The sequence below is a fragment of the Orbicella franksi genome, chromosome 7 (assembly GCF_964199315.1).
Source record: "Orbicella franksi chromosome 7, jaOrbFran1.1, whole genome shotgun sequence".
In the NCBI taxonomy this organism is placed as follows: domain Eukaryota; kingdom Metazoa; phylum Cnidaria; class Anthozoa; order Scleractinia; family Merulinidae; genus Orbicella; species Orbicella franksi.
In genome coordinates this window covers 9,981,678-10,000,103 of record NC_138151.1, presented here as the reverse complement: position 1 = coordinate 10,000,103, position 18,426 = coordinate 9,981,678, and the positions used below count along the sequence as shown (strand labels likewise).

General features: G+C 39.0%; 1 protein-coding gene across 7 annotated transcripts; it reads left to right on the top strand.

Annotated features, from left to right (window-relative positions):
* The first annotated feature begins 21 nt into the window (after positions 1-21).
* On the top strand, positions 22-12,636 carry LOC145491661 (uncharacterized). Of its 7 annotated transcripts, none has more exons than XM_081470888.1 (7): positions 22-2,095; positions 4,630-4,670; positions 5,988-7,672; positions 7,804-8,082; positions 9,378-9,517; positions 10,111-10,351; positions 12,048-12,636. In XM_081470888.1, exons 3-7 carry the CDS (start codon positions 7,249-7,251, stop codon positions 12,188-12,190), a joined length of 1,227 nt encoding a protein of 408 aa, XP_081327014.1. In that variant the 5' UTR covers positions 22-2,095; positions 4,630-4,670; positions 5,988-7,248; the 3' UTR covers positions 12,191-12,636. The 7 variants fall into 7 exon arrangements, with proteins under 7 accessions (XP_081327014.1, XP_081327015.1, XP_081327018.1 ...); XM_081470889.1 differs by having other exon boundaries at positions 4,630-4,797; XM_081470892.1 differs by lacking the exon at positions 4,630-4,670 and having other exon boundaries at positions 5,988-6,072; positions 7,363-7,672; positions 12,048-12,633.
* Positions 12,637-18,426: the final 5,790 nt, after the last annotated feature.

Here is an 18,426-nt window from a genome sequence, read left to right as displayed (position 1 = left end):
TAATAATAATAACAAGTTTATTTAAGTGTCAATTGTATTTAGCACTATTAAATGTGCTAACTGGGGACACTGTAAATAAATAGACAAATATTTCAAATTTAACATAAACTATTAAGAATCCCAACTGGTTGGAGGCCGACCAGTTCGCTATTTACACAACGCGGTAGAGGAGTTGAACTCGGGGCTACCGAGAACAAATCCAGATAGCGGTAGGGTGGAGGATTTGAACCAGGGACCTCCAGACTTCAAATCCAGCGCTCTAAACCACTCGGCCACGCCGCCTCCGTAGAGCAGCCTCTCTTTTGCTCGGAAATCCATAGGGGAGAACGCAACCGGCGCCCGCGCTGCTTGCGGCTCGCTGCTTCGCATGTCACGCTTGCATGCTTACGGCTGCTCACTTGTGTTGCACCCGGGGAAGTGTGGTGACTCACATATGTAAAGGTCGGGGGAACTTGTCGGAAATTTTGAAAAGAACCCCTAACAGATGCCAAGTTCCTGCTTCGTAGTCGTGGTTTGACATTTTTTGCACCTCTAAATTCTAAAACAACAGATAATCTCCTGTCATATTTCTTTGGGCTCAACACCCTAGTAAGTGCCACAAAAGCTCCCGCTGTGGACCTCTTGAGGCTGAACACCCCGGCTAACAGCTACCAAATCCGCTTTATTAACCCCTGACATGCTCCTGCCCCTTAAAGGTACGACGAGCACCCGGCCCTTTTTATATGGGAATCCCCCACCCCGGGGTGTTGCGTTCCTTATTGCATTCCTTCCCACGGAGACTGCTCGCAATCTAACCAGTCCGAGGTCGAACATCCTCCTCTTCCTGCTTGATATTACCTGGTAAGAAATCTTGTTCCGCCATTGTTACAATTTTTACAAATCAGAGCGAATGTTGCCCTTTCTCAGAAATGAGGAATAAAGAAACGCAACCACACGAGTTGAGGCAAGCCAGATGTGCTGAATGTAGCTGCTGCTTTACAGAATTGGCCACGAATTTTTTGCGGCTAAGTTACTTATGAGTAAGAAAATGGTCTAAAAGATTTCCTTGCGACAAAAAAAAAAAAAAAAAAAGTGTTGCTGACGCGTACTTCCAGTGCTTTTAATTGTCATATCATTGTTTCGATTGGCTATAAATTTCTATGATTTACCAGAATCAATCTAAAAAAAATTTCGGGCCGCTGGTCATTTAGTGTTTCGATGACCTTGACTGGCTATTAAGCAAGAGTGATTTTATTTTACTTTTATTTCTGAGCTTTTGAGTTTCATATATTGTCAGGCTTACTTTGTGAATTGGTTTTGTAGTAACTCTTTATATATCAATAAAGACCCGTGACCAGTATTCTCTTGATCAATTCCCATTTCCGAACCAGTCAGTGTAAAACGAAGACTGCGGACTGCAGACTGCGGACCGAGGATACAATTCAGACTGAGGGTAAAATGAAGGACTGCAGACCCGGGGTAAAATGCGGACTGCGGAGTGCAGACTGGAGACTGGGGGTAAAATGGAGAGGTAAAATGCAGATTGCAGAATACAGACTTTAATTTTTAAAGTATACAACGTGTAATTTCCATTATCGAGTGCTAATCGTAAATAGGGGTTATTCAGGCTAATCGCAGTGAAAATCTGCCGTCTGGTTAGCCTGAATAGCGCTCCGTTTAGCCTATTAATGGTTGGCTATCAATGATGGAAATGGTAGTACGACTCAGTTAAAAAGTCTACAGTCTGCATCATTTTCCCTCAGTCTTCATTTTACTCCCGGCCCGCAGTCTGCAGTCTTCGTTTTACACTGACCGATTTCCGAACGCTGTTACAAGAATAGATACCAATGCCATCAATGCGGAGTCTTGTTGGTGAAACATTCGTTACAAAAGTTCACAGTACTGAGAATTTTACAGGAGATAACGTCGCTTGCAATTTAGTCGGGGCTGCATTTAGTCCGCTGGTTAAAAGTGCTCGCGGGCACTGATACCCAGACCTTCAAGTTTACATTTAAAAAAATGGCGGCCATGTTATGAACGGAAAGAGGACGATTTTAATTCACTGTTTATGACAAACTAGGATATTTCGGGAAAGCTATTGGTAAAATGAAGTGCGGTAAGTATTGTATCCTTCAAATCTGATCATGTTTAACTTCAGTGTGTAATGAATTCAAAGTTCCCTGCACAATATGGTTCGAATTCTAAAAATCGGACGTTCGGAAATCGAAGTCAGTGGAGCTCAATCTCTGGATGAGTTCGATTGAGTTCGGTAATCGAACGAACTCTGTGAGTTCCATTTCCGAACGAATCGAACCCTATCGAACTGGAGCCATGTCACGCAATATGAACAATTGTTCCTATTTTGATATATACGAAAAACCACTTTCACAGTTCAATTTACCATGCAAGAATTTTGTAAATCTACGAAGTTGAATAAGAATACATTGCAAAATCATAATAATATGGGACCCCAAACTTACAAGGAAATGTATGCCAGGGGGCAAGCCTTGCCCCCTCTTTCCCCTAGCATACACTTCTTTCTAAACATTGGCAAGTTAGGGGTACCAGATTTTTCTAAGTTTTCAACAGATTCTAATGAAACTTCACATATGTACTAAATTTGAGACAATAAATCGAGCGGCGCGGTTTATTATTTTTATTTTAATGTAAAAATCGGAAAGCGTGACGTTATAAATTATGTCCATTTGTGTTTTATTGATTTTGATAACTATACTTTATCGAGGAAATTCCAATGGCATGGGTTTTGATTGTGTTTGGTGAATAAATTTGCTTTGACAAAGGTCATGATAGGTGGTGTGAAGAACACGAAAAACACATGTTATACTGAAGTTACTTGAGCCTCCAAGAAAATCTTATTGATTTTCAACACCGGTTTTACAAAAATCCAGAGTTCAGAAATCAAGCATTCCATTGAGTTTGATTGTGTTAAGTTTTAATTTGTTCGATTACCGGGCTCAGTCAAACCCAATCCATGGACTGAGTTCCATTGAATTTGATTGAGTTCAATTGAAATTCAGTTTGACTGGGTTCAAATGACTTTATGCCAGGTACATTAATTAATGAATGTTAAACATGACAGTCTTGATTTAATATCATGTTTCATCGGTCAGTGTAAAAGGCAGACTGCAGACTACAGGCTGTGGACCGGGGACAAAATGGAGACTAAGGGTAAATTGCACACAGCGGACTGCAGATTTTTTTAACTGAATGCTGTTATCATTTCCCTCATTGAGAGCTAACCATAAACAGGCTAACTGGAGCATTCAGGCTAACCTGTGATATCCAGGTTATCTGGATTGATATTCAGGCTACCAGAGTACAGCCTGAATAATAACTCTAATTAGCATGAATAACCCTGTTTACAGTTAGCACTCGAGACTATGTATGTACATATATATTTGTTAAGTCTCTTGTCTGCATTTTACCCCTAGTCTGCAATTTACCCAGTTCTGCAGTCTGCAGTCCATACTCTCTGTTTTACACTGACCAATATTTCACTTTTGGTAATGACTTTCTTATAGCTCTTTGTCTCCAATTTTAAATGTAAACTGGCATTTTAACATAGTGCATAGTTATTGTGTGATAGTAATTGTTATATGTGTTGTTTATACAGTATGGACTGGATTTGAATAATAATGGCATTTATTCCTGTGCATGATAACTGATGATTCTGGTTTTCACCCTTCCCCCGCCCCCTGTCCACAAGAGATATATGTGAAGCAATTTCGACAATATAAATATCTTATATTGTTGAAATAGTACATATGCACATATCTTTGGGCAGTGATCACTTAATGCTATTTTTAGGTTAACTAATCAGAGGCTACAAAGATCTTTGGAAGTACCACTAAATCGTTATACCCGGGGGTAGGGGTGGGGTACTCCCATGAGAAAAGGTCAGAAATGCTCATCAGAAAATTTGAATTAAACCCCTCAAGGTGTGGCCTGAGCTTTATTTGACTCCTAAAAGATACCACTTTAAAACGGAAATGATAGGGTTTTTTTATAATTTCTTCGAGTGCAACCCTAAAAGACTCCTCTACAGCTAAAAATAGTGGCCTAATGTCTAGCTTCACAGTAACTCAGGGCAATAATAAGCAATATTTACCCAATCTGTAGACAACTACACTGTATCAACCTCAGTTCTGCCTGAGTTTTTCTATGGCACGAGAAGAAGGCCATCGTTATAATTTGCATAAATAATTGCTCACGTAAGATCTGAGCATAAGTGGGTGAATACACATTATTACCTACATGACCGAAAACACCACAAAGAATAAATAAAAACCTACGTCATTAAAACATGAAAGTTTTGTGCGAAATTGTTATTCCGTGACTTTGAAAGCGAAATATTTCTCTGTACTAAAATGCTGTAAATTGTTTTGTTAAATACCGAAGGTCCCCATTTTTTTCCTTTTAATCAAAATTGATGAACATGTTTCTTTTTCACGTTACCAAATTTTATGAACTTAAAAAAGAATGGCGCTAAAGTGTAGGCAGTGAGAATGAAGCAGTTTATTATACATAGAAGAAAAATAATTACCAGCTGCTTACTTTGTCCTTTATCAAATTAATTTCAAATTACAATAACATAACACAGGCATTGTTTTGTCATAATTCAATTTCTAGGTGGTGCACAATGATCAGCTAACGGAATTACGGAAATTACAGTAAGTTAGGCTTCACCCAAACTACGCCGGAGGAGTTTGAAAACAGAGGTTTAGCTCTGAAAACGCATCAAATGTTCATCGTCCCGGCCCACTCAGCGAGAGGAATTTAAAAACGCAACGATCACCGGTTAGTTTGGATTTGCGTTAGAGGAAAACTTGGACAGGGAAATCAAAACTATGATAATCGTGTCGACATCGTTTTCCAAAAGCTCCGTTTTAAAGATGTTTTCCGTTCAGCTCTGAAAACGCGTGTCTTCATCGTTTTCGAAAAGCTCCGTTTTCAAAATGTTCTTCGTCCACCCGAAAACGAATTCGAAAAGCCGGCATTTTGAAATTCCTCCGGTTTGAAGAGCGTTTTCGAAAAGCTCCGTTTTCGTGACGGATTAGTGTGGACGGTAGGCCTAACCGTAGAAGTAAAGCTGCGTTTTCAAATTTCTCTAGCGTAGTGTGGACGGGGCCTTACTATTTTTTTTTTTTTTTTTTTAACCGTAATAATTTCTCAAACTTGGGTCTATTTTGAAGGTACAATAGAAAAACAAGAAAAATGAAGCAAGGAAAGAAGACTAGCTCTTTTCAACCATGCACTGATAAAAAAACCTTAAATTTTTTATTTGTATTTTTTTTTAATCACAGTGACACCTTATATAAATATAATTTGGTGCCACATTGCCACATTCCTAACCACAAACCACGCGGATCAACAATCCAGACTTGGTCGGATAAAATATTTATGAGCGTTACATTTCATCGTTGAATCTCGTCATTCAAGGGAAAAAGGACACATCACTTGCTTTAAGAATCGCGGAAGAAGAGAATACTTTGAGGTACAAATCCGTGTAAACCGGCGTCGCTGCAAGCATACCGTGAAATATTTTTGCATAAGTTGTAAACCAGCGCGTCAAGTAGTTTGTCCTTTAACTTATTCGTACGTCTGAACGCTCGATTACGTGAAAATCTGATCAGGTATGATTTTACTGATTTTGATGTCGAGTCGATTTATCTTGCCGAATTTAATAAATGTGCGAAGTTTGATAAGAATCCGTTGCGAACTCGTGAAAATGTGGGTCTCTAAAGTTGCCATTTTATACAAAGAAATGTATGCTAGAGGGCATATGATCGATCGATCTATCGGGGTAGTTTTATGTTTATATGAAAAATACGAAGAATTTTTAAAATTGTATGACATCGGTTAAAAGGTCCATTCTGAACTTTCAGCAAAGATAATTTTCTGGAATATGAATGCACACAAATCAATTAAAAGGCTAAACTATTTCAATCTTGAATATTCTTAATAGTGTCTATTTTTTTTTCTTTTAGTGTACTCACTGCCGAGTTTGCAACAAGAAGGCGAACAAGCATCTATTTAGGAAGCAATAGGATGTCTTCGTGTAACGAAAAGTTTGTAAGTACTAGTAAACCTAAATGATAACTCCTTACTTCAATCAAAAGAAAATAATCCCCAAGTTGCAGAATGATTTCCCTATAGACTCGTCTCCACCAGTGCTAAGTTTTAAAGTGCCACTATGATGAAATTCTCTATATCCGTGTTTTTACATTTTCGTACACAATAGGTCTTTCCTAGATATCTTGGCAAATTTCAGTTTATTACGAACATTAGAACTCGCCGTTTTTGGACCTTTATTTCCGAGAATTTACGGCCGCCATTAATTTTCCTTGTTCCACGTCTTTGTTGAGAATTTGAGAAAGTGATGTCATTTTCTCAAAAATACCGCACGGGTTGAAATCATAATAACAATTTATGTGGAAAATTGCACGAATATATGAACCAAAGTTTTTCTTATTCTTTATGCGAATTGCGGCTAATTGTTATTATAACAGTAACCCGTGCGGTATTTTTGAGAAAATGACGTCATTTTCTCCAATCTTCAGCCAAGACTTGGAACAAGGAAAATTAATGGCGGCCGTAAATTCTCAGAAATAAAGGTCCAAAAAAGATGAGTTCTAATGTTCGCAATAGATTGAAATTTGCCAAGATATTTAGGAAAGACCTATTGTGTACGAAAATGTAAAAAATTGGGTATCGAGAATTTCATGATAGTGGCACTTTAAAACAAAGGCTATGTTTAGAAGGGAGCCTGATTGGTTAAATGTTGTCACGTATTACTGCGGATCTCGGGTGCATCCGGTTTTTTCGCCTATTGTCTCGGTACCATGAGGTCGCGCTTACCAACAATATGCGAAAAGTCTGGGTGCCAGGAGCTACGAGATGACGAACGCATATGATGAATATGGTAAATACCATGTGTGAAAACTAAGTAATCATATTGCATCGAGAATCACTGTTTTTGATCATCTCCTTGGTTCCGTGAATTTAGTTTGAGCTTCCAATATTCAACCATTGTGGGTTTGTAGTGGTGCAGTTAACTGGTTTGTTTTGGAACTGTTGGCCGTGTCTCTAACATCTTCATACGAAGGGCCGTGCTAGTTGAGTTATCAACCGACAGCCCATCACGTGCGTTTGGACGCGCAACTTGATTCGTGACACATAGGTCAGATTATAACTGATGTATACGAAATACTACTTTTTGTTTCTTTTTCTAACGAGATTTACTCTTTGATGAGTTTGTGGCAGTTTAACCACAGCTTTGGGCGTACATGTGCCCTCGTTTCTGTACACTCGGACGTTCCGGTATCATTTGCTAATAGTCTTTTCATTTCTTCCGTCCTCCAGTCCCCTCACAGCCACACCCCGTACGGTGATGATGGGTCTGGGTTCTACTCAGACAACACAATCGGATGTTACAACGTGATATTAGAATCTGCTCCTCTTATGTTGGAGAGTGTCAAGTCAGCTCTTGTGAGGCCTGGGTCCGTGTTCACCATTGTAGACTACGGCTGCGCAGACGGTGGCACTTCAATGCCACTGCTGTACGCATGCGTCAAAGAGCTGCGAAAGATTTATGGAGATGATCTTCCTATTCACGTTATTTACGAAGATCAGCCCGTTAACGATTTCAAGTCCTTGTTTCTTCGATTGCAGGGTTAGTCCACGAAAGAATTTACCATACATGTAGAAGCGCGATGGTTGCCCCATTCAGATTTTCCATTTCGTGTAAAAAGAGAAACGAAAAAAAGAAAAAGGGTTTGATTTAGATTTATCTCTTCCTCCCAGGTCTTATACCAGGTCCAAAGAGCTATTTTCTAGACTTCCCCAACGTGTTCGTCACGACGTGCGGTACAAGCTTCTATAGTCAGTGTCTCCCTCCTCAATCTGTAAATTTGGGCTTTTCCGCCACTGCCATGCACTGGTTACGTGACAAGCCGTGTAGCGTGACTGGAGCGTTACATCACACAATGATTACAATACCAGAAGAGGCAGAGAAGTTCCAAAACCAGGCCGCAAAGGACTGGGAGACGATACTGTTGGCAAGAGCGAAGGAAATGGCCCCGGGTAAGCAGTTATTTGTTTCCTCAAGCATGACCAGTTATAAAGAGCACAATCCCGTTATATAACGATTAAATTTGATCATGCGACAAAATCTGATTGCGAAACAGAGCATAGGAGAGATGATAATCTTTTAATCCTACTTTATTCTATTTTATTATATGGCTGTGCCTCACAAAGACTGGGAACTACCGAATTCACGAACTTGATTGGCTGAAATCGATATTGACCGCGGTCTAGATTTTCCCATCTAGATCGGCACCTAGACCGGTTTCATTTTGCGTTGAAAAAGTAGCAAATTAAAGTGCAAAAATATTTACCATTTTCTTTTATTTTCTTCTCAATCATTTATGGAAGTGCCAAAAAGCCTGATGACAAAAAAAAAAAAAAGTAAAGAGGACGAGCAAATTTCGGCAGGTTTAAGTTAAGCTCATCGCCGTTCGCGAGCGAAATGTCAGCAAACCAGTTACATTAAACGAATTAAAGTTTTCTTCTTTGCCATATAATAAACATCTTATTAACCGAGCTAAGTCGGTCTGTATGGGAGAATCTTGACCTCGGTCGCGTGTACAGACCTCACTGCGTTCGGTCTTTTCTCACGACCTCGGTCAAGATTCTCCCATACAGACCTCCAGCTCGGTTAATAAGAGCTAAGTAAAAGACTTCTTTTAACGGCACATGCCGCCGCCATAGGGCACTTTTCGTCCCTGACCAGAGCTAACATAATTATTACTGAGCAAAGCCTGATAAAATATTCTGTTCTTGCATGCCGTAAAATCCCACGTTAAAGCTACCCCCGGGTTACAAGCCCCCCCCCCCGGATATAAACCCTTCTATTTGCGAACAGAGATATTATTCCGGATATAAGTCCACCCCGAACATAAGCCCCTCTGGATATAAGCTCATCTAATGTATAAGTGCGTTCCTCTTGCGTTTCTTTACACATCAAAATTTCAAATTGAACGTTATAGTCTAATAGGGTAGTAATAGGGTAATAGGGTAATAGCTCAAAATATAATGGTATGTTATGAACTTTAATTCGTTATTCAGATGTGTTTTATCTCGTCGTTTCGAAACATTTTTTAATATGCCCTCCCCCCTCCCCCCTTCCCCGGATATAAGCCGCCGCCTCCGTTTATAAGCCCAACCAAAGTTATATAAGCCCAGGGCTTTAACGTGGCATTTTACGGTAGTAGAGGACAGAAACACAATAAACACTTCAGGGGAATAAACAAACAAGAGCAAAACAAAACAAGACACATTTTTCCTGGGTCCTTGATCGTGACACGTCGTTATTTTAGGTGGTAAGATGGTCCTTGTCCAGTTGGCAGTTAACGAGGAAGGGCAATTCCTTGGAACAACAAAGAACACTCCAGTCTCCATGCATCACACAATGAGGGATTTATGGAAAGGATTAATCCACGATGGTCTTATAACACAGGTCAGATATTAGTCTGCCCCACGACTTTTTTCTCTGTGAGTTTCTTTCCCTATCCCCACCCTCTTGGGGTTGGGCTCGTTCATATCTCACGCGCCGAGTTAATATTTTGCTAAGCTTGCGTGTTCCACGACGAAATAGAGGGTCTGTGGGCAGACTTGTCATATATTGAACATTTAACACCCTGACTAAAAAAGCTGTCAGAAAGCGAACGCTAAAGACCGCACTTCTATAACCTGATACACACAAAACTAGCTTCAGCTGTTGACGTAATGATGGCGCGGGCAAAGATAATTTACAAATTCAGTGCGTTTTGATAATCGAAATATACGAGTGAATTTCCTTTCTTTTTCTCGCCGTGTTTGTTAAGAGAAATAGAAAATATTTTCTCCATGTTTCGGTAGAAACACGGAAACACTTGTAAAAGTTTGGGGGCACTCGAAAAAGCTGTGGAAACACTCCCCTGCGGATGGTGTTCCCACAGCATTTTTCGTTATTCCAAAGGTCCACTCATGTTTTAAAAGTGCATAGAAACACGGGAAATAATTTTGTTTCCAAATTTAATCAAAGTGATATTAACTTTTCTTTGTTTACAGGACGAATTTAACAAGACGACATTTTTCAATTATTACCGCACTGTCACTGAGTTTAAGAAGCCATTTGAGTCGGCGGACTCGCCCGTTCGAAAGGCTGGCCTTTCACTTGTCTCCATAGAAACCAAAGTGGTACCCTGTCCTTACAGGGAAAAATGGCTGAAGAATGGTGGCGATCCTGAAGCATATGCCCGTTGGTTTATACCAACGACGAGGACTTGGAGCAATGCAACATTTCTTTCTGGTAAGATCAGAATCTTGCTATAGAATCGTATTAAGTTACGAAGGAGGAAGGAAAAGGCACGTGTTTAGATGTCCATTTTACTGTCACAAGGGCGTTTTGGTTTGTCGCCGAGACATTAGAATTGCGCGAGCTTTTCCTCCGCTAAAGGTATCTAGAATTCTTTGACATAGTTGTTGATGTTCGACAGTCTGAGTGCACCCATGCAGTTATAGACCTGCCGAAAGTTTACCTTATCCAGGAGAAATATAAAGCAACTGCCAAGGAAACTAAGAAAGCCAGCTCGAAGTTATGTTTTCTTAAATTCGACAGAATCTCGCCGAACTTTGATCTTCCTTCCTTTACGGTATCTAAGTATTCCTTCCGTGCCTGTTTATGCAATTAAGTTTTGTTCCATTTTTTTATCATTTTCATAAGCTTATATTTGCGCGACTAAAGCTCACAATGGTTGATCGTTTGGTCTGACCGTTCTGGAGTTTTTTTTTCGGACTAGGCTTATATTAATAAATTAAGGAGCATCGATGATGTGGGAGAAATTTCGTATTGCAAGTAACGTGACCTCTATTATATCACGAGTGAATATGAAAAAAGTTACTTGGTAAACCGAAACAGCTAAGAATCAGTTCAGCTAAGTTCATTTGTGTCCAAGCATTAATCTAGTTTTTACAGTTTTCATTTATCTCATTTTTGTTATACGGTTAATCTTATGCCCAGTACACACTACACTGGAGGAATTTGAAAACGGAGGTTTCACTCTGAAAACGCATCAAATGTTTTCCGTCCACACTAGGCCGGAGGTATTTGAAAATGGAAATTTCACTCTGAAAACGCATCAAATGTTTTCCGTCCACACTAGGCCGGAGGTATTTGAAAATGGAAATTTCACTCTGAAAACGCATCAAATGTTTTCCGTCCACACTAGGCTGGAGGTATTTGGAAATGGAAATTTCACTCTGAAAACGCATCAAATGTTTTCCCTCCACACTACGCTGGATTTACTGTTGAGGAAACCTCGGGCAGGGAAATCACATTATTTTCGTGATGTCATCGTTTTCGAAAAGCTCCGTTTTCAAAATGTTTTCCGTCCACACTAAAACATTTGAAGAGCGTTTTCGAAAAGCTCCGTCTTTGTGACGGACTAATGTGGATGGTAGGCATAACCGTAGAAAGAAAACTGCGTTTTCAAATTCCTTTTCGACTTAGTGTGGACGGGGCCCTAAACGCTGTGACGATAACCTGCAATCAAAAGGCTGGAGAGTTACTCTCGATGAGCTTGCATCTCAACCATAACCAATATTTCTTGCTGCACCTTCGGCTCGCCGATGAGCCACTTGCCTTCAACAATCCCTAGCACTGGAATAACTTTGCCTTACACGTGCAACACTGTACACCGAATTATGGAAGTGCAGTGGCCTCATGGTTGGTGCAATCGATTCCGGATCGAGCGATCCGGGTTCGAGCCCTGGCCGGGCACATTGTGTTGAGTTCTTTGGGAAAACACTTAACTCTGACAGTGCCTCTCTCCACTCAGGTGTATAAATGGGTACCGGCGAATTTAATGCTGGGGGTAACCCTGCGATAGACTAGCATCCCATCCAGGGGGGAGCAGACATAATCCTAGTCGCTTCATGCTACAGAAACCGGCATAAACTTCGGCCTGATGACACTTTCGTGACTGGCTTTTATGGTTTATCTTTAGGTCTCTCCGAGCATCGCTCTCCTGATGAGAAGGCAGACATTCTCGACGAATTCTTCAAACGTTATGAAAACCAGGTGGTTAAGCACCCGGAGGATCATGGGATGGATTATGTCCACGCCTTCTTGGTTATTGCAAAGAGTTAACTAGTCAAATGAAGCTTTATTTATCCGTTTACAGGTTCTTATGCATATTAACAAAAGATTTATCGTCGAAGCTACAGTAGTAATAGGTTAACCGATGCACTTGCCTCCGTCATATTGTTTTTCGTTTTTGTTGTTTATAGTCATCATAAACACCCTAGTCACCTCGGAAATGAATTAAATATGGACATTGCCTCAGTCATTTTTTTTTTTTAATGGAAATTGCCTCGGTCATAATTTTTGTCTGGCTACGGCCCTGAAATTTCATTGTTTTAAGATTAGATTACCTTCGTCCCTCAGTGTTTAAGAGTAAAAAACAAAGCAAACAAACAAACTTAATATCGATGTCGTGTAAGTTTAAAAAATGAAGAAGACAAAGCAAATTATGGAATCCGGAAAATAAAAATAAAATAAAATAAATCACTTTTCATGTTTAGCAATATTGTACTAATTAGAGACACTGAAAAAAAAGTTTGTAAATTGAGCAGAAACTTGTTCAAAATCCCAAGGGTGACCCATTTTTCCAAGTGTGACCCATTTTTTACAAGTGTGACCCTTTCTTCCAAGTGTGACACACTTTTCCAAGCGTGACTTTTTTTCCAAGTGTGACCAGTTTTTACAAGTGTGACCCATTTTTCTAAGTGTGACCTTTTTTTTTTCTATGTATGACCCTTTTTTCCAGTTATAATTAATATTTCCAAATGTGACCCATTTTTCTAAGTGTGATCCATTTTTCCAGTTGTGACACATTTTTTTCTGTTTGGCAATTTTTCTCTCAAAAAGCAGAAGTATTTTCGTCTTTTGCTGGTCTCCGCCGACAAATATCTCGAGCTTCGATCGCTTCAAATTTTGTATTTTAATGGCATCTGGGATCTTTCCTTTTTTAATGCTCTTTAAACTATTCCGAACAGAGTAGCAACGATAACTGTGTCTTTCTTTCTCGAAGATTGAAACCACGATGACCACGATGGATCCACGAACCCGCCATTTGTATCAGACAGATTTAAAATATAAACTTCTGCGATGACAGCTTTGAGAAACGGAAAGAAATCACTTTCCATGGACTCTCGTGGTTTATGAAACCATTCGCTCGACACGGCGAGTCAAATTTGGCTCAAATCGAGCGGCGGTCTGCGAATTTGATCGATAAAGGCGAACAGAACGTGGATTAGCCGCCATGCTCAAGTCACAGATTTGAAATCTGATTAACACAAGCACCATGACGTCAGCGGAAATTAGAACCCATGACCTGCTATGTATTTCAGAGTCTCATGAATCTCGTCATGTTATGCCAATTGACACCTGTCAAAACAAGGTATCCACTGACCAGTATCACGTGACCATATCGCGGGCTCAAGTTTAGAGCTCATCGAAGTCACGTGTTTTTTTTTAAAGCTGACTGCTGATCAAGTGCTGGTTTTCGGTTGGATCGCAGGTTCATGACAGATTAACTTGTTGTAAATAGGAGTAGTTGTCCGGAAGCCAGTTAAAGCTAACCCAGGATTAAAAGTTAACCAAAGTATAAAGTTTTCTTCTATACAAATGTTTTTCACTGTCTTTGTTTTCGGTGGTTTGGGATTATTCAAACTCAAAACCGAAGGCCAAACAATATACAGAAATCAAAATTCTCGCGTATCCTGAGCTAGTTTAATACAGCTTTGAACAACCTGGCCCAGGAGCTCTGCTTTTAGGCTTGGTGAGATCTATATATTATCGGATTCACGAGCAGTTTAAATAATATGGTTTTAACGATATGTTTTAAGGTGGTAATTAAATCAGAATAGATGAATGAGTGTAGTTAAAAAGATCAACGCCTATACTTAGTTGTGCGGTTTTCGCGTCGGTGGATGGCTAAATGACCGCGGCGAAGTAAAACGTTACGCAAAAAAAATTAAAAACTCAACCAAAGTGGTTTACTACGCGACTTTTCACAAACTTTACAACGCTTTAATCCTCATTCAAAATGATATCATTGACTCCAACAACATTCTAGTCACATATCAATAACTTTCTGCACGCGGATTAACGCCCAAAGGGGAAACAATCGTAACAGAAAAAAAAAAAAGAACAAAAATAAAGAAAACGAAAACAAAAGAAAAAAACAACGACAACAGCAAGAAACAGAAAGATGAAGCGCTATTAATTGTAGAATTGTCATATCTATTTTTAAAAAAATAGCTTGGCGTTGTATGTCAGCGTTCTTTAATCAAACAGGCCACCTAACAATAGCAAGATTCTGCGTCAATCTTTTGTCTTCACTGGTGATAATCTTCTTTGTCGCAGTTCAGAGCACGAGCGACTTCACAGATGTTTCTTCTCCGGGAGCGAACCAACTGAAAACAAAGATGCCGCTTGAGTATATCAAAGAAACAAAGGCAGTACGTAATGCTATAAGTAAATCTTAGTAGACTTTCATCTATAGAGATTTTATTATAAAGTGCTTTTCTTTTCACCCTGTGGCTGCAACAGGTGAAAACTGAAATCGGCTTGTTCTTGATGGCAGAGCGGTTAATTGGTTGGGAATAAATTCCAAATCAAGACTCATGCCAGAACAGAATAAAAAAACAAACAAAAAAAAAAAACAAGCAAACAAACAAACAAAAAAACAAAAAAAGGAGGGAAAAATCGGTTGCCTATATATATAACACTTGCATTCTAACAACGCCTCTGAAAGAATTGTAGGAAAAATACCTACGATTTAAGACACTATTGTCGCTACAAGTCGATGGTCAGGGTGACTCCTACAATAGTCTACTGAAATGGCAATGTCAGTCGTGTTTTTGAATAGTTAAAAATATTAAAATATTGAAGAAGTTAAAATATAATACAGCATGCACATAAAATGTATTCGAATATATTACAAGACATTTTCAAAACGTTCTAGAGACGGTAAAATGTTCACGGTCTGAGTTACTTTGTAAAAAGTTGTTCACTAAAAGTTTCTTAAAGTTTCTCTCATGTGTGATAGTTTTAAATTTGTCGTCTAGACAGTTCCACAGGTAAGTGGCACTTGCATGAAATGTTCGTAGACCTGCGTTGGAGCGACATTTCGGCACCGCCAGATGATCATGAAAAGAAGCTCGAGTAGAATGGGTGTTTTTCACATAGGTTCTATAACTTGTAAAATAATGCGGACACTCCCCATTCACAATTTTAAACATCCAATGTGCATATCCAGTTTCTATTTTTAGGCTGAATACCCTTATTTTTCTGCCGATTTCAGACTTAAAATATTCTCGTGAATATTCTTAAATCATTGTGTATGACATTTCCGTTTTAGAATGTATTGGGATATCGATTTCAAGTGTTTGGTGTCAAGATGGAGTTGTAGTAATTTTGGAGCCAGACTATGGGTAATAAATTCTGATCTGACACAAAAAAACTTGTTGCAAAAATGTTGTTAGCATCCAATATGCGACTAACGCTGTTTTTGTTGCCGTTTGGCTAGTTTTACCATTTAGATGTAATTGTATTGCATTTACAAACTTTCAACACGCAGTTATGTTCTTTTCAAAATCAGTCTTGGTCTGTGTTTTTTTCTTAAAATATTCTTAAAATTTCGCAAATTTCAGCCTCGATATTCCGATAAAATAAATTCTTATATAAAAAAGAGTATATTTGAGCTTAACGGAAATATTAAATACACTGATTATGCCGTTTAACCAACAATGAAATCTTATAAAAAGGCTTAGTAAATTTCTATTACCTCCGATCTCCAGTTTAATATATCTCGTTTCCCTGGGTAGTTCGCGCAGTCCGGTCTGTATGGACACCGCATAATTGACACAGCAGCCTCACCATCTCGCGTACAAGCCAACATGAAAACTGTGGCAGCAAAGCACAGGAAAACGGAGCACGAGAAGTTAATCATTGTGATGGATAGAGAGGATCAGGATCAAAGATCGATGAAAGTTGCCGCTAATGGACTTTGATGAATAATATGCACTGTGCGATTTGTAAAACTCTTTTTATAGGCATCGTCTGCTGGTTCGCCTCCTCGTTAGGTTGAATGACAGATTAGTTTTTCTGATGCAAAGCATTTAGCGTTCTATTAAAGGTTAAGTGGGAGGTTTCGCAGATGGATTAGTATTTAATTATTACTAACAAAAGGCAAATTATAAGCGCTCGAGATTCTCAGGTTTTCTAAATCTATAGCCGCCACTATTAAAAGTTTCTCTGATTAATGCGATATGTGGTACCTTGCGCGTGGTTGCGATAAAATAATGTGGTGACGACTTCATCGCGATTTCGAGGTGTTTCAGTAGTGGATTTTGAGAATGTAGGCGATGACCCCATTCCAGTGAATACAAAGTCGGCGACAAACTATGAATAAAGATTTAACGGCGATAACAGTGGTGTAGTTTTTTCTTCATTTAAAAACGTCTTAACCAAAGGTACATTTCAATTGACACAACGTTTCATAACTACAACTTTAGAATTACTTTGAAAACCCGCAGAAATTCGCCATCTTTACCGAGGAGTGCTCAAAAACGCGTATGTCATCGTGTAACGGCACACAAGGAAATAATCATTGTACTTTGTTTCACAGCTGTTGGCTAGCTGTAGTATAGTACTTGGCCATTGATATTGGTTTCTTTTGTATCGGTACAAGAGGGTAAGACTTAAAAAGTAGATGACCCAACTACAGCCTTTTCGCCCGTCCGTCTTTTTTTTTTTTCTTTTTTGTGGCAAACGATTAAAGAGAATTTAGAATGTTCTTCGCTAAAAGCATTTGGGGGCGTAAATGTTCGGGCATTTGAAGCATTTATCTCGTACATACATAAAACCAACAGACCCCTTCTGTTTTAAGCCGTGGATAACATTTTTGTTCCAACTAAAACAGCTTGATTATTCGAGTGAGAGTGGAATCGCGCGCCTTTGTCAATTATCAAGCGATAACAATCACAAGATAATGTATTTGTTTTCAAAATACTACAACACGACTCAAATAATCAAATGCACGAATGAGAAATAAACCTAGCTAATTTATACTTAATGACAAAGAACAACGTGCTTTAACACTGGCTTCGCAGCTGTTAATTCACAATGACTAATGAATTGTTTGGCGCCAGAAATTGCGCGTTTTGTTATAACTGAAGAAAAATCCATTAACGCGGTGCATCCGCTTAAAGTTTAATCAAACCTCTCATTTCCTTGACAGTCACCGAGGAGGCAAATAGCCTTTTTGTTGTTAACGAGATTGTGATTAATTGAGTGACGCAATGTGCTCATCCAAAGATCCGTTCTGTTCTTCGCGATGAATTTGTTCTCGGTTTCGTCAGCTTTTCAAGTTAGCTTCGTTGTTTCAGTTTTCCGTTTGCTTGATCGGTCAAGATATGCTGAAACTAATTTGTCAACTTCGCGTTTTTTTCTGGGTAGACTGGGTTGTGGTAAGACATTCTCATCTACGGACTCTTTCATTATAAACCGGACATGACCGACTCAATAAGGATGCGGAACACATGCATAATTTTGCCATTATACGTTTTGAGATCCGTTCTCAATTATTAGAAGCAGTTATTTGTGGTTGACAATAGGCTAAACAGGTGACCGAGAGAATAGGGGTTCCTTTTTTACGAGTCAAATTATCTTTTGAGATTGCCATTGCGACCCCCTTTTTTTTTTCGAAATTCAAGTTTTAAATAACTCGAAGTTTGAATATAGGGCATGGATTGTCGAAAATCGTGATAACAATTTCTTTTCAATTAATTTCAGATAAATTGTTGAACCTTTATCTATACTTTCGCGAAAATCTCTTCGACCTCTTTTATAAATAATTAAGTGAAAACGGCGTGCTCAAATGGATCAAGCAAACACGTTTTACGGCACGGCAAACCTTTGAGGCCCAACTGACTAGTGGGGGGAAAACCCGTCAGCATTTTATTTTGTATACCAAGATTGTTTTAAGAGTTTTTTAAATACTCAAGCAGCATAACTCAAAGTACGAAATGCATTACTGAGAGGAAGCATGAATAATCCAAGAACTGACGTTAAAGAAGCTATTTTAAGGATATATTTGTATATTTTTTAATTCAGGAGACTGCTTCAATGCCATCTGGCTATACATCTAATGCTATTCTTTGAAAAAAAAATAAAGGCCAGAAAAAAGTGCAAACTGTCACACAAGGCTATCTCAGGTAGATAAGAGCCAATGATTAGAATCGTTGACTGGATGGAGGCAATACAAAATATATATGCATATACTTGCGAAGGAAAATTGCGGAAAGGAAATAAAAAAA

What these genes read in the sequence shown, in the direction of transcription:
- LOC145491661 (XM_081470888.1), top strand. Translation starts at nt 7,249, where the DNA reads ATGAGTTTGTGGCAGTTTAACCACAGCTTTGGGCGTACATGTGCCCTC. An exon ending in AGCGAAGGAAATGGCCCCGG is followed by an intron (nt 8,083 to 9,377) that starts GTAAGCAGTTAT and finishes TCGTTATTTTAG; the next exon opens with GTGGTAAGATGGTCCTTGTC. An exon ending in ACGATGGTCTTATAACACAG is followed by an intron (nt 9,518 to 10,110) that starts GTCAGATATTAG and finishes CTTTGTTTACAG; the next exon opens with GACGAATTTAACAAGACGAC.